Source organism: Alternaria arbusti, assembly GCF_024043155.1.
Source record: "Alternaria arbusti strain BMP 1465 chromosome Unknown scaffold_3, whole genome shotgun sequence".
In the NCBI taxonomy this organism is placed as follows: domain Eukaryota; kingdom Fungi; phylum Ascomycota; class Dothideomycetes; order Pleosporales; family Pleosporaceae; genus Alternaria; species Alternaria arbusti.
The window spans coordinates 630,398-643,630 of NW_026249943.1; the positions used below are offsets into that span (position 1 = coordinate 630,398).

At 52.9% G+C, this 13,233-nt stretch overlaps 4 protein-coding genes across 4 annotated transcripts; all 4 read left to right on the forward strand.

Moving 5' to 3' along the window:
* Positions 1-3: 3 nt before the first annotated feature.
* J4E86_002833 (uncharacterized protein) lies at positions 4-1,107 on the forward strand (the record flags this gene model as incomplete). The annotated part of the gene is made up of 1 exon (XM_051443390.1): positions 4-1,107. One exon carries the CDS (start codon positions 4-6, stop codon positions 1,105-1,107), a length of 1,104 nt encoding a protein of 367 aa, XP_051304885.1.
* A 2,405-nt stretch (positions 1,108-3,512) lies between these two features.
* On the forward strand, positions 3,513-4,781 carry J4E86_002834 (uncharacterized protein; the record flags this gene model as incomplete). The annotated part of the gene is made up of 2 exons (XM_051443391.1): positions 3,513-3,919; positions 3,983-4,781. The coding sequence occupies 2 exons, from the start codon at positions 3,513-3,515 to the stop codon at positions 4,779-4,781; spliced, it is 1,206 nt and encodes a 401-aa protein (XP_051304886.1).
* A 1,732-nt stretch (positions 4,782-6,513) lies between these two features.
* On the forward strand, positions 6,514-8,293 carry J4E86_002835 (uncharacterized protein; the record flags this gene model as incomplete). The annotated part of the gene is made up of 2 exons (XM_051443392.1): positions 6,514-7,566; positions 7,619-8,293. 2 exons carry the CDS (start codon positions 6,514-6,516, stop codon positions 8,291-8,293), a joined length of 1,728 nt encoding a protein of 575 aa, XP_051304887.1.
* A 1,490-nt stretch (positions 8,294-9,783) lies between these two features.
* J4E86_002836 (uncharacterized protein) lies at positions 9,784-10,696 on the forward strand (the record flags this gene model as incomplete). The annotated part of the gene is made up of 2 exons (XM_051443393.1): positions 9,784-9,883; positions 9,939-10,696. 2 exons carry the CDS (start codon positions 9,784-9,786, stop codon positions 10,694-10,696), a joined length of 858 nt encoding a protein of 285 aa, XP_051304888.1.
* Between the last annotated feature and the right edge of the window lie 2,537 nt (positions 10,697-13,233).

The window sequence follows — 13,233 nt, forward strand, 5'->3', positions numbered from 1 at the left end:
GCAATGGCAAAGTTACCGAAGCCCCCGAAGGCGTTCCCCGTAAAGCACACGATACCGTCGAAGCCCGCGATACCACAACACATACGAATACAACGAGCGCAACACGATAACGAAGTACCGCTATATGCCCCGAAGAACCAAACACCCGAACAAGCACTGAAGAGAGTGCTGGCAGCACGTCCGCGGCTCTCAGATCTACAGCGGCTTTCAGATGAGGAACTGAAGTCGGCGCAACACCAGGCAAAGCTGCGGAGAGCGAGACAATGGCCAATGTTCGGTATCGGATTGATCGCATTTGGATTGGGGACATACGGAACCATGCTCTACGCTTCGTTGACGCAGGAAACGGACCTGGGAAACTTACCTGAAGACCTGTCCGATCGATTCGACAAAGAGGCTGAGGGCTATGACGAGAAAGTGGACACGTCTGAGATGCTGCTCTTGTTGACTTCTAAGCGCAAGAAGCTCACTGCCATGGCCAAGGGACATGTGCTAGAGGTGGCTGTCGGTACAGGCAGGAACATACCATACTACAAGACCAAGCAATGTGCGACGGTGACGCTACTCGATTCTAGCGGGCCCATGCTGGCTGTTGCAAGGCGGAAGTGGAACGACACGCACAAGGAGTACTTTAGCCGTGTCTTCTTCAAGCAGCAATCTGCCTTAGACCCGATTACGCCCCCATTTGATGCCCAAATTGGCTACGATACGGTGATACAGACAATGGGACTCTGCTCCACTCCTGAGCCGGTGAAGCTGCTCCAGAATCTCGAGTCTTGCACCAACGAGAATGGACAGATCTTGCTTCTAGAGCATGGCAAGTCGCATTACGACTGGCTCAACAACATCCTGGACAAGTCAGCTCCAGCCCATGCAGACGAACATGGTTGCTGGTGGAACAAAGACATCGGCAAGATTGTCGAAGAGAGCGGGCTGGAAGTTGTCAACATAAAGCGCTACAACTTCGGCACGACATGGTGGTTACAGTTGAGGCCCAGGAAGGGCATGCGGCAAAGATTGGCCGAGACCACCGCAGTCGAGCAGCCGCTTGCTGCACAAGCCGGATCCCCGGTAACACAAAAGTCCTGGTGGTCACTGTGGAGATGATAAGTCGCCGTGTCACCTTCCCCACATTCACCATGATCGAGAATGATCGAAATGTTGAGGCTTTGCCGCTATTATAGACAGTGCGCCTAAACTTACTCCAAGTCCACTACCCAAGTTGCTGCGCTCTATCAGGCAGCTTGGTGCTGTCTCAAACGACGTCAACTTTACGCGTTATGGCAGAAGGAGGGGAAGGCCCAAAGCGGCAATTTCCAGATCGCGACCATCGATAACCTGGGATCCAACAGAAGGTCAAGCGAGATCTGCGGTCGGGATCATGGGCAAAGGACAATCGCGTCACGGCACACTGGAACGCGACATGGCTCGCCCGAACTTTGTTCTGTCTTATCATCCGGGCACGCCATGCGTTTGCATATGCGTCTGGGGTCTGATGCCATACCGTTGAGCACGATGGGCTCGCACCTCGTAATCATCATGCCGAGCACACCCAACGACACGTCCATGGCTGACATGCATCTTTATCAGTGTCGACGAGGTTGCGTGTGGGAACAAGCAAACAAACAATGCATCTTCACCGTCTTTCACGACTTGCCAACTTCCTCATGCAGTCCACACTTCGTCTGGGGAAGATACGTAGCGCATCCGTGAATCTGTCTGCCCACAGGACAAGTGCGGCGCCATACCTTCCAGTTCCCCACAAAAGGTGACGCTGTGCTGCGCATGCAGACCGGACCTGGTTCCATGCGCCTGTCTCCATTGGGTAAAGACATATGCACAATCCCTGCGCAGCCATCGGAAGTGATGGCAACTCGCGTGCGCAATGTTTGGGGGTGTGGTCGCAATGCGGAGTGGAGGCTGATGAAACTGATGTGCCAGAAGATCCAGCTCGGCATCCATCATCACTGTGCTTTTTCCGGGCATCAATGCCACTCGTTATCGATGAATTATCAGTGAACAAACAACGATCAAGCCACATGTGCTGAGAACGGTTTTTGTCGTTCGCGTATTAACGTTGCCGAGGGTTGGCCGCATGCCAGTAGGAAAACTTCCGTTAAAGAAAAATTCGAGAAAAGTGTGCTCACCGCCCTGGGGCATCCCGGTTGCAGCGTTGAGGCTAAATCCACTTTGACGGCTAGGCGAAACCTCAGAACAGGGATGTCTCCGCTCTGGAACAAGATGATATGCACGCTGCATCAGATCATGGCCAGCGCCCGTCCACTCGCATCGTGGCCGTTTGAGTGCTTGGAGACGCGGAAGATATTATAGCGGTCAGCGTGCGGGACAGCTGTGATGACCCGCCCAATTGCAGGTGGGAAGGATGCGCGATGCTCGAACCAGACGTGTTGAGCATGAGATCAGTTGCGGAAAGCCGTCTCAGGGCAGTAGACGTTCGTAATCGTTGGCGGAGGTTTGTCGGCAAGGAAGCATCCTTACCAGCTCCGTCTAGCATGTGCCACTTATTGCGCGCTCGGAGCAAGATGTAGAGAGATCCAAGTGCGGTGTTCACTGCTCCGGGCTCAGCTGAGACCATCTGATGCCCGAAGCTTGACACGGGCAGAGGTGCAACACAGACGGCCCAGATCAACGGGATTGGCCAGGACAACGAAGCCCATACAAGACGTTGGACAGGCTGCCGGAAGGTTGTGCCTAGAAGTGTGCGGCGAGTAAGTACCTACGTTAGAGGACTCTACCGTGTGGTACATGCAGGCAGGCAACGGCATGTTGATAGGAGCGTTAGGCTCTAGCCCCTGGCCAACAAAGCAAAAACGGGCTCTAAAAGTAGTATGCTGTCATAACCAAAGAGGCGATCCCTGGATACATTCACCCTACTAGACGCACGGTCTCTTACCGGAGCCTAGTCGCTCCTTCTTCACTGTGTGCTCCACTACGCCTCCGTTCTTTCCCTCGTCGCATCCCCTCTTCCTTCACCACCCCTCGAACTACATCAGGGCCCGACACCAACTGTCCTGTCCCATTCCGTTTCCCCTTGCCTCTCTCTGTTTCTGCTTCCTGATTCCCGTGGTGTTGGCGCAGCACTTGATTGTGTTGCCATAAGTTGTTGGTTCGAGCTCAAGGCAACCGGGCGCCATCGCCGAGTTACGTATTCACTCTTCAGGAGGCGAGCCGCGTAGCTGCGACAGGACGGGTGCCACTCAGCATTCAACTCCGCCAGACATCTTTCGCAATAATCAGGCGCTCTTTTCGACGCCAAAGCCTGCAGTGCAGACAGAAGCGCACGCTACCTGCATCTCGGCGGCAGCGTTGGTGGTATAGGCTGCATTGCATTCCTACCGGACCAATCGACGACCCTGGCATTCGCGCAGTAACAAAACACTTTTGGCTGCACACCCTCTGCCAGCCTCAATAATTATCTTGTCCCCCCGAAGCCTCCCTTCCTCCTTCCTCTCTCCCTGCGCGACGTTTGCGACTGCATCGCCGCTCCCAGAATGCCCTACAACACCCGCCGGAAGTCGCTGTCGCTGCCGTCGCTCGGCATCCAGCTGCCAGGAGGACCGCGATCCGCGCGCTCACCGCCTTCGACAAGCGACGGCCAGCACGCCGCAAAGAAACAGAAACGCTCCCACTCCGGCTCTCTCTCATCGGCACTCCCCTCGCCATCACGCCCCGCCGCACTGCGCCTCGATGAGCAGCGACCCAAAAGCTCAGGCCGGGTGGCAGACACCCCGCCACCGTCACCAGGCGGCGAGTCCGGCACGTCCAAGATCGATACCCAGGGCATCGACGACGAAATCGTGGTCGGCGTTATCGAACAGCTCCAGAAGACAGGCAACCGTCCCCACCTGCTGAAAGAACTCGCCCTCGTTCTATCGCCCATCATTCCCATTGTTGAGAGGTACGTACCAAACTTCCGCCATCTACGCCCTGACCACCAGTTACTCATGCTGACGTACTCTAGCTCCGCCAACCCAGCTGCCATTATTTCGTCACGCTTAGCGACCTACCTCAAGCGCAATTGGACAGCCCTGTCGAGATGTCCTCTCGACAAGAAGCTCGTTGGTACCCACCCCAAGCGTGTCTACTACTTCCTCTCCACTTGCCCGCATCAGCCTATCCCGGCCGACGGAACTAGCACCGCCATGGCACCACGCATCGTCACCCCGTCGCTGTCGTCCGCAACTTCGGAAGAAGAGGATGCGGATGCGAGGTCAAGAGGTCGCATGTCACCGTCGCCCGAGCTAGACCTGTCCGACTACGACAGCCACGACAGCGACCCCTTCTCCAAGCAGAGCCATCTTCCCACGACTGCAAACATCTCCCACAACCGCCGAGCTCAGTCGCCGCCTTTAGAAAAGGACGAGCGCGAGTTCACCCAAACTGCGTCGTTCCTGCAGCAACGTCGCATGAGCCAGGAAGCCGAGCGCGAGCGATCTGCGAGCGCATCTGCCGAGCCAACACAACAGAGCGATGTTAAAATGGAAGAAGTCGCCGTCTCCGTCGAAGAGACCGTAGAAAGCGCTGCCCAAAAGGACTCGGAAGCCGCAGCCGCCCTCTTCGGCCAGATGGACCAGCTCATGACTTTCCAGAGCGCTCTATCACCCAGCAGCCCCGCGCTGAAACCCGTGCTCCACATCGACATGCCCCCGCCGTCGCTCAAGCGCAAGTCGATAAAACTCGAGCTTGACGACGACTGGATCATGAAGAGCCCGGAGCTTATTGACCTTGACGAGCTTGATGACCTTTTCGGCGGCTACTAGGCCGCTATTTCCTTTGCGCGATTTCTCTCTGTATACGACATTTACGATTCTCCCGGGGCACGTCTCTCATCTATTCCTCCTATCTATTGTATTCTCTCCTCATGTCGTTTCATCATTGCGTATGTCCTAGATGGATTCCATTTCGCCGCTCGCGCTGCACTACACACTCTAGGGATGTTGATTTATCGCATGGAGTTCTTGAGATCTGGGTGTCTAGGAAGGAATTCTGTAAGATAACTGTAGAGTGTAGCTGTGCGATTACCAGCCAGGAGGCCTGGCTGAGGCGCTGGATTGTTACTCGGCGTCTGAAAGCGCGAATCTGCGACTAGGTGTTGGCCGACATTTTCCAGAATGAGGCAGTCGCCCATGGCGACGAAGAATGAAGTAAAAGGAACGGAACTACTAGATAAAAGTTCATGAAATTGAAAAACAGTTGATATCCTTCACAACAGCTCATCTAAACAAGCTCTCGAACGAACGTGTCTGATGTCGGCAATCTCGATTGTTGCCGACCAGAGCTGGTGGGCCGGGTTGTCCCCTACCAACACGTACTCTGCGCTCACCGCCCGAGTTGCGCACTTCCTGCACCTAACACTACACCTGGCAGTGGTCTAACGCATAACAGCGCGAAAATTGGGCCCTCACCGGCAGGGCCATCTGCGCCCAATGCGGCTCCTACGATGCGGTGTATCCTAGCCCCAGACAGGAAGGGACAGAGACCTTGGCGCTGCGTTGTTGAAGAAGTTGCGGTCGAGCGAGATGCGCTGGAGAACAGCCTCACTTTTGACCGCACACGCGCACACCAGCGGGGTTACCGAGTAAATCTTTGCGTGCTGCTCCAGATTCTGCTCATCCGCCTGGTAAAATCAACAATCCCGAGGGGTAATCGCATGTTCGCAGACAAGAGGCTGGGTAAGCGAGTCCAATGACTTGGGCACCCCCAGCCCTGTACAGCAAAGCTTTGAAGCCGAAGCCCAACCACTCGACGTAAGAGTGCGCTGTGCGCTGCGCGACACGTCCGCCCTATTTCCTTTCCCATATTGACCATCCGACCCCCTCGGTTTCACGAATTCCTGTGCCCTGCGTCAAAGTGCTTGCTGCAGGTTCCCGAGGCTGATGAGGAAGCCCGTTGCCTCGCTTACTCCCGCCCATCAAGTCTGAAGAGTTGGAACGGAAGAGCTGGAAATTGTGAAAAGAGGAGGCTGGGGATCCGCGACACCCTCATCCACTGCCCATCAGACGTGCGATCGCTACGAAACGAAGCGCGTCTTTCCGGCGTCTTTGCAGTGGTATACGAAAGGCCATTCGCGGACATAGCCCAAGGCTGCCAGCAACACAACACCAGCAGAGTGGATAGTCGACACGTGGATACGCAACAACCGGGTTAGCCGCATTGCCAGTCACCAAACCTCGCCGCGGGCGTAAAAAGCTCACGCATATCGACGTAGCCCGCTCTAACTCCCCTTGGACTTGGGCTGCGTCTACTCCACGACAGCAACTGCCTTTTTCAAAGGCACACCAAGAAAGAGCCAGGAACCTCAAGAAAAGAATGTCTGTAGCACTATCCCGAGCGCGGAGCAGAAGTCGGGCGCCGAGCACCAGAGCGCCGTTAACATCACAGCCCATCGTTGTGGATGTTCCGCGAAGTGGGGCTAAATCACCACTCATCATTGATGTGCCAGCACCAGCACCCCGCGCAAGGAGCAGAAGCGTGCGTAGCATGCGCGAACCCATGGTCGACGCACCTGGACTCAGCGGTGGAAGGGGCATGTTCAAGAGGTTGATTGTTGCGTGTGACGGAACTTGGCTAAACTCGGACGATGGAACCAAGAACGGTACTCTTTCCATCCCAAGCAACATCACTCGTATATCAAGAGCCATCAAGGCAGTCAGTCAGGATGGTATCCAGCAGATTGTCAACTATCACCAAGGTCTTGGGACGGAAGGTGGAAAGCTCTCGAGATTGGTTGGGGGTGCTACGGGCAAGGGCCTGAGCGATGATGTTCGAGAGGCGTACTCGTTTCTTGCCAACAACTATCACCCAGGAGACGAGATCTTCTTGCTCGGCTTCTCGAGAGGCGCATTCACCGCGCGTAGCATCGGTGGCTTGATTGGAGAGATTGGTCTTCTCACAAAGAAGGGCTTGAACACGCTACCAGAAGTGTATGAAGATGTTCAAAATCGACGGAACCCCGACTACCGCCCGAAGCACGAGGATGTACCTTTCCCGCGGAAACCAAGCGCAGATGACCCACGATACGCAGAAGAACTGGAACGCAGAGGATTGACTAGACTGGACATTCCAATCAAATGCATAGCGGTGTGGGACACCGTTGGCAGTCTCGGCATACCGCGGATCGGGAAGCTGCAGCGCCTGGGTTTACAAATGAAGCAATCAAAAGCAACGACTTTCTACGACACCAAGTTGTCTAATTGCATTGAGAATGCATTTCAAGCGTTGGCTCTGGATGAGAATCGGTCGTCGTTCTCACCTGCCGTCTGGGAAAAGCCTGAGGGTAATCGAACAACGCTCCGCCAAGTATGGTTCCCGGGTGCGCACGCGAATGTGGGTGGTGGCTACGATGACATGCAGATTGCGAATATCAGTCTTGCATGGATGATGAGTCAACTCGAGCCATTCCTGGATCTACGGTCTGAGTATTTGTTTGAACAGGATGATCTAAATGAGAAGTACTACAAGAAAGAGGAAGGTGCGATCCGACCGTGGAGTTTTGGCAAGATCTATAGTGAGCTGAAGGGCGCCTTTGCAATCGGTGGTAGCACTGTAAGTTTCAATTCTTTGCAAGTATACGCATGCGTACTAACAGCAGTGACAGCAACGCAAACCAGGCCAATATACCTCCGTAGACCCCTTCTCAGGCCGCTCAACAGAACGACCTCTCCGCCAAACCAACGAATACATCCACCCCTCAGTCCGCACCCGCTACCGTCTCGAAGGCCCCGGAATCCAAGATCGCGGCCTCTACGAAGCCCGCGCCCTAACAGACAGCTACAAACTCGTCGTCGACTACGGTGCCAATAACTCCCGAGCCGGCGACGCAGAAGTCTACTGGAAGATCAAATGGAGAGACACCATGGCCGTCAAAGTCCTCCCCGAAGCCCCTCTCTGGCGCCTCGAACGCGAACTCGCAAAACGTGATCCAGCTACCTATGACTACATCAAAAAGCCGCCTGCCACCGCCACCACGCGTAGTAAACGCCGTACTGCACGACCTCTTTCTGCGGATTTCTCAAACAGCAAAATAGGAGGCGGACTTACGAGTCCTACTTCTACCCGCAAAGCAAGAAGGGACACGTTTTCTCCGCGATCGACGTTCCCTGCTGAGGACCGCGCGCCGCCCAGCCGAAGGAGTACCACAAAGATTGAGCGGCCGAGGAGTAGGAGTCGCGCGCGCAGTGTCGAGTTTGCGAGTGATCGTGAGACGGATATCAGGGAGAGTATGCCGCATCGGAGGGAGAAGGATAAGGCGTGGTGGGAGGGACGGCGGTGACGAAAAGTTGATTAAGCGCGCGATGTTTCCTTAGACTTTCTGATTTATACTTTCGGTTGACTTCATATGGAGGGTTGGATATATGCGGATACCCTTTTAGATGTAATACGATTCGATACTTGAGTGTGGGTGTAGACTTGGATATGTCACTTCGCATCGATGTGACGCTCGTTATGCACAGTCATCCTCGGACTCAACAAGCTGATGAGAACGTTCTTTTGTTCAACTGCCAGCTAACATGACAAATATGTATATCGACAAGTACCATGGTGCTGCAATCACGTGGGTCGTGGGCACGTTGCTACTTCCAAAATCATCGGTAATCCGGCGAGATCAAACGGCGAACACCAACTCAATATCCAAATTCACAGTACTTACGACCAGACTATCGTAAGACAAATCGAGTGCGAATAAAAAAAAGATGGTAAACCCGCCTACCAAGATTTGGGTGATCGACCTCATCGGGCATACCCACAGATCTCCTTTCTAGACCCTGGTGCGTGAGGCTCGATCGACGAGGGGGACCCTGGCCAAATCGTCGCAGTCAACGGTTTCAGTGAGTAATGCGCGGACCGATTGCAGTTATGTGTTATTTCTTCAACAACTGCGATGATGGCGATGATGAAGATGAGGTGATGTGATGTGGTGTGCTGTGTTGTGATGTTTGCAGCGGAGGCGCAGCAGGCGGGATGTGAGTGGCCAGACGACAAGTCGATGATGGCTGCGCCGCCCGCCCATCGCTCGGGAAACGGACGTGCGCGAATATCGTTTTCGTGCGTGGAACGCGCAACGCTGCATGACAAGGCCGTGTAAGCAGCCCGTCGACTCCACGATATTCTCACGAGGTATAGCAGTGACGGTCCATGACATATCCACCTCCTCGAAAAGTCTTGTCCTCGTAATGTCCAAGCCCAGAATACGATGCGCGCATTGATGTCTCCCTCGGAACAATATCGTGTTGCGGAGCCCTCATGTTATATTTAGGGTTGCATTGCCCTCTAGCGCTAGTGTCTCTCGGGCGCCCCCCTGCTTGTATCCCATTCGCCGCCGCCCGCCGCTGGGCTGGTGCTGCTGAGCTGGGCTGGGCTAACAAGTCGAAGCTGAGACCATCAAACCTCTCCTTTCACTTCCGCCGTTGAGACAAAAACCATCAATCGCTTTATCGCTTACCTCGACCTGTCGCCTTATCTTCACCCTTCGCCAGTCGCTCGTTTATACGGACGGAGAGGTGTTATTACTGTAATATCCATTCGTCGTTTCTCCGCGTAATACTTGTGTCGCGTCGCCTCCGGAGCTCATTCTTCTCTCCCGTCCCGTCACGCCTGAGAGTTGTACGATACCTGAGATTCCACGAGGAACTCTTCCCGCTTGCGAAACGACGTTTTAGCCGGTACACACGTTTTTGGAGCTTCGAAGGACCAAACGAGACTTGTTTAAGGCATCATTCGGACAAGATGAGGCCGTCTCAGCTTCTCGCTGCCGTAGTGGCCATGTCGTCGGTTACGCATGCCATGAACGTCAAGCATGCATTCGACAATATTAATGGGTTGACTGATGTCAAGAACGTGCTCATGGGACGTCAGGACAACAGTACGTTTGAGCATCCTCGAAGTTGAATAGGTTGGATGCTAATGCTATGGTTCAGACAACAATAACAACAACGACAACGCCTCAGACGCACCCGCCAGCACACAGCCCGCGAAGACATCCGCAGCGGACAAACCCACCGAGACGGGCGGCAACAACAACGATAACAACGACAATAACAACAACAACGACGACAACAAGTCCTCCGGCACCGCAAAGGAAACCGCCAGCGGCACCCAAAAGCCCAGCGGCTCCAAGACCACCGGCAAGGGCTCAAAGTCCACCAGCTTCGACGCCCGCCTCCCCGCCGGCGGTCTCACAATGGTCACCCCCAACGCCCTCGCCGGCACACAATTCTACAAAGTCGGCGACTGGGTAACTTTCGCCTGGAACTACACCTCCCTCTCCGTAACCCCCTCGGCCATCGACGTCCTCGCCTCCTGCACCGCCAACCAAGCCACCTACACCATCGCCGTCAACATCTCCGCGAAGCAAACAGAGGTTCTCTGGGACACCAAGCACACGCCTGATGGCCAGGCACCGTTTTTGACCGAGAACTACAAGTTGCTCATCTACGACTCGGATCTTAGTGCTACTGCTGCGCCGAGGCCCGGATATCTTGGAGCGTTCACTGGCTTCACTTTTGGCATGTACCTGCCGCAGGAGTACATTTCGCTCAAGGATGGATACACTTGCCCTAACTGCAACGGCGCGCTTTCGCTTTCTGAGAAGAAAACACTTGCTGCTATGCTGCTTACCACCGGTACGACGATTGGCTCTATGCTTTACTTCACGTATCAGTTTGGTGTCTGGTAGATGAAGCGCCTCTTCGATACACGTACACGTAGATCTACGACAACGCAAATGCAGAAATGCAATAAAGAAAACATACACAACACACACAAGAATTCGACGCTTCACCGCTTACGATCACGGCATTTTCCACATTCCTTCACACCTGTCCATATATACACCACCTTTTTCGCTCATTTATACAAAAAGATCCGGCGCTTCGGGTGGGGAGCGACACATGTGTTTACACTCCTTTTTTTTGGGACAACATGGGCATCTGGTGTTTTGGCGTTGTATATGGGGGCATTGAGAAGATACTGTTGTTTGAGATGAGAACATAGTAATACTTGGATTGATTTTGGCAAGTTGCATGGATGGGCAAATGTGGATATGGATGGATGTGAGGGGATGTAGTCAAATGTGACGTCTTCTTCATTTAGATTGAAAAGAGGGAAAACAAATGATAAAATATGTTAAGCACTTCACTTCAGTATGACAATATGCCACGTGAGAAATTTCTCCATGGAGATGGCTGGACCTAACGAGGTCTAGAGAGGAGGACAGACAGTGTTGTTTCTATGCAACACCATCAGGCGATTGGGACTCGTGTGATCTACACATGCCTGTCTTCATCAGCTTTCTCGTGCGCTTTAAAGCAAGCGTCCTTACACCGCGACTCAGAAGGAGACAATGATCCCCTCCATTCTTCAAAACGGAGGTGCAGCTTCTCCGGTCGGTGATGATCATCGCCATCATCACTTTTCCACGATCTGTGCGACGAGATGACGGCCTGTGCGTCTTCATCTGCATATAAATAGCCCCTGTTTGAGTTCTGTCTCTCTTCCTTACATCTACATCCATTCCCTCAATTCCAAAATCTGTATTCGCTGCCCTGATGTGTGGAGAGGACGTTCCTCTGCCATCAAAACGGGAGCAATGATAGAGTATGAGAACTCAATGCCATATCTTCTACTTTCCAAAGTACAGTCTTTATTACTCATGTTCCACCCGCTGCGATCTGCAACCTTTACCAAAACGCAATGTGCTTTCATCGATGGTCCTCTCTGTGCGAAAACGGGTATTCGAAGAAGCTATGTCTTTCGCCTGCTGTCACCAAAAAAGAGAGAGCATCTCACCGATGGAGACCAGAAAGAAGACTTCAACTATTTCATGAGCGGCACTGCCTCTACAAGACACGATAGCGCATAGCGCTTTGGTGTCGGTATAAATATCTACCCGCTCACTCCTTTACACTCTTCTTCACATTCCGCCCTATTCTCAATTTCCTAAAATCCACATGCGCATACCACATGTCTGGGTCGTTTTCCCGCGTCTCTCAAAAGCTTTGAGGTCCACCACTATGTCGTCGCTCCAGACCTTGCCTGTTGCCTACGTATCATCAAAAAACACCAACCCCATACCGATGTCTGCCTCCTCAGACGGGCCGCGAACTTCTTCGAAATGAGAGATATCTTGATTATCGTCTCCATCCAAAATACTGATGAAGACAACGAATGTCTTCCGCCTGCTGTCGAAAAGCCTACCTAAAAGCGAACATGACTTCCAAAAACACGAGGTCTTCCGCTGATGACGATAAACGCGACCATCAAGAACGCTATGTCGCTCGGGTCTTCTTGAGTATAAATACCCGTCACTTGGACGCCTCTTACTCTTCTTCATTACAACAGTACTTTAACGGCTTTCCAAAATATAAAGCGGCTGGGTACATGTTGGTTGCGCGACTTTCTGATAATAATAATAAAAAGGCAATTTTCACTGCGATGTGAGCGCTCCGAGCCACACCTACAATTATCAAAAAAAAAAGAGAGTTCTTCTTTGCATGTCTCCTTCCTGAAGCAGATCGGAAATCAATCCAAAAGCGATTACCCCAGAATAGTCATACCATCTACACGTAACGATCAGGTCCCGTGCGTCTCTTACTACGCATATATATCCGCTACTTAGCTACCCTCTTCTCCTCCTTATTCCAACAGTCTCTCTTTCTCCCTTCAAAAGAAGATATAGAACGGTTCATGTCGCTGGTGCGTTCTGGGTTTCTGAAACCTGGAGGATACATACTGATGTGAACACTCTGAGCCATACCTGCTATTATCAAACCCTTCAACGGTTTGAGCTATGTCTTCGTCCTCGAGCGGAATGCAAATCAATTCAAAAGACAGAACAGAACATTTGATGCTGGCCGTCCTTCCTGAGCGCTAAGATCACAACCCGCGCGTCTCTTCCCGTGCATATAAAGATCTGTCACTTGGACGCACTCTCCTCTTCTTTATTCCAACAAAGACTTTCAATATTCTCCAAAAATGCGGCTCGTCGTTGACATGTCGCTGGCGCGTTCTGTGTTCCTAAAACTTCAGTACACGCTTCGCATGTGGACACCCCGAGCCATACCTACTACTATCAAAAATACAATGCAAGACTACGATGTCTTCGTTCCCAGAAAGAATTGCGGCTCAAATAAAAAGAATGGACGTGCAGCTTATGGTCTTTTCTCCGTATCGAGACTACATCTCAAACTTGGATCTTGCTCTGCCTCTGTGCAT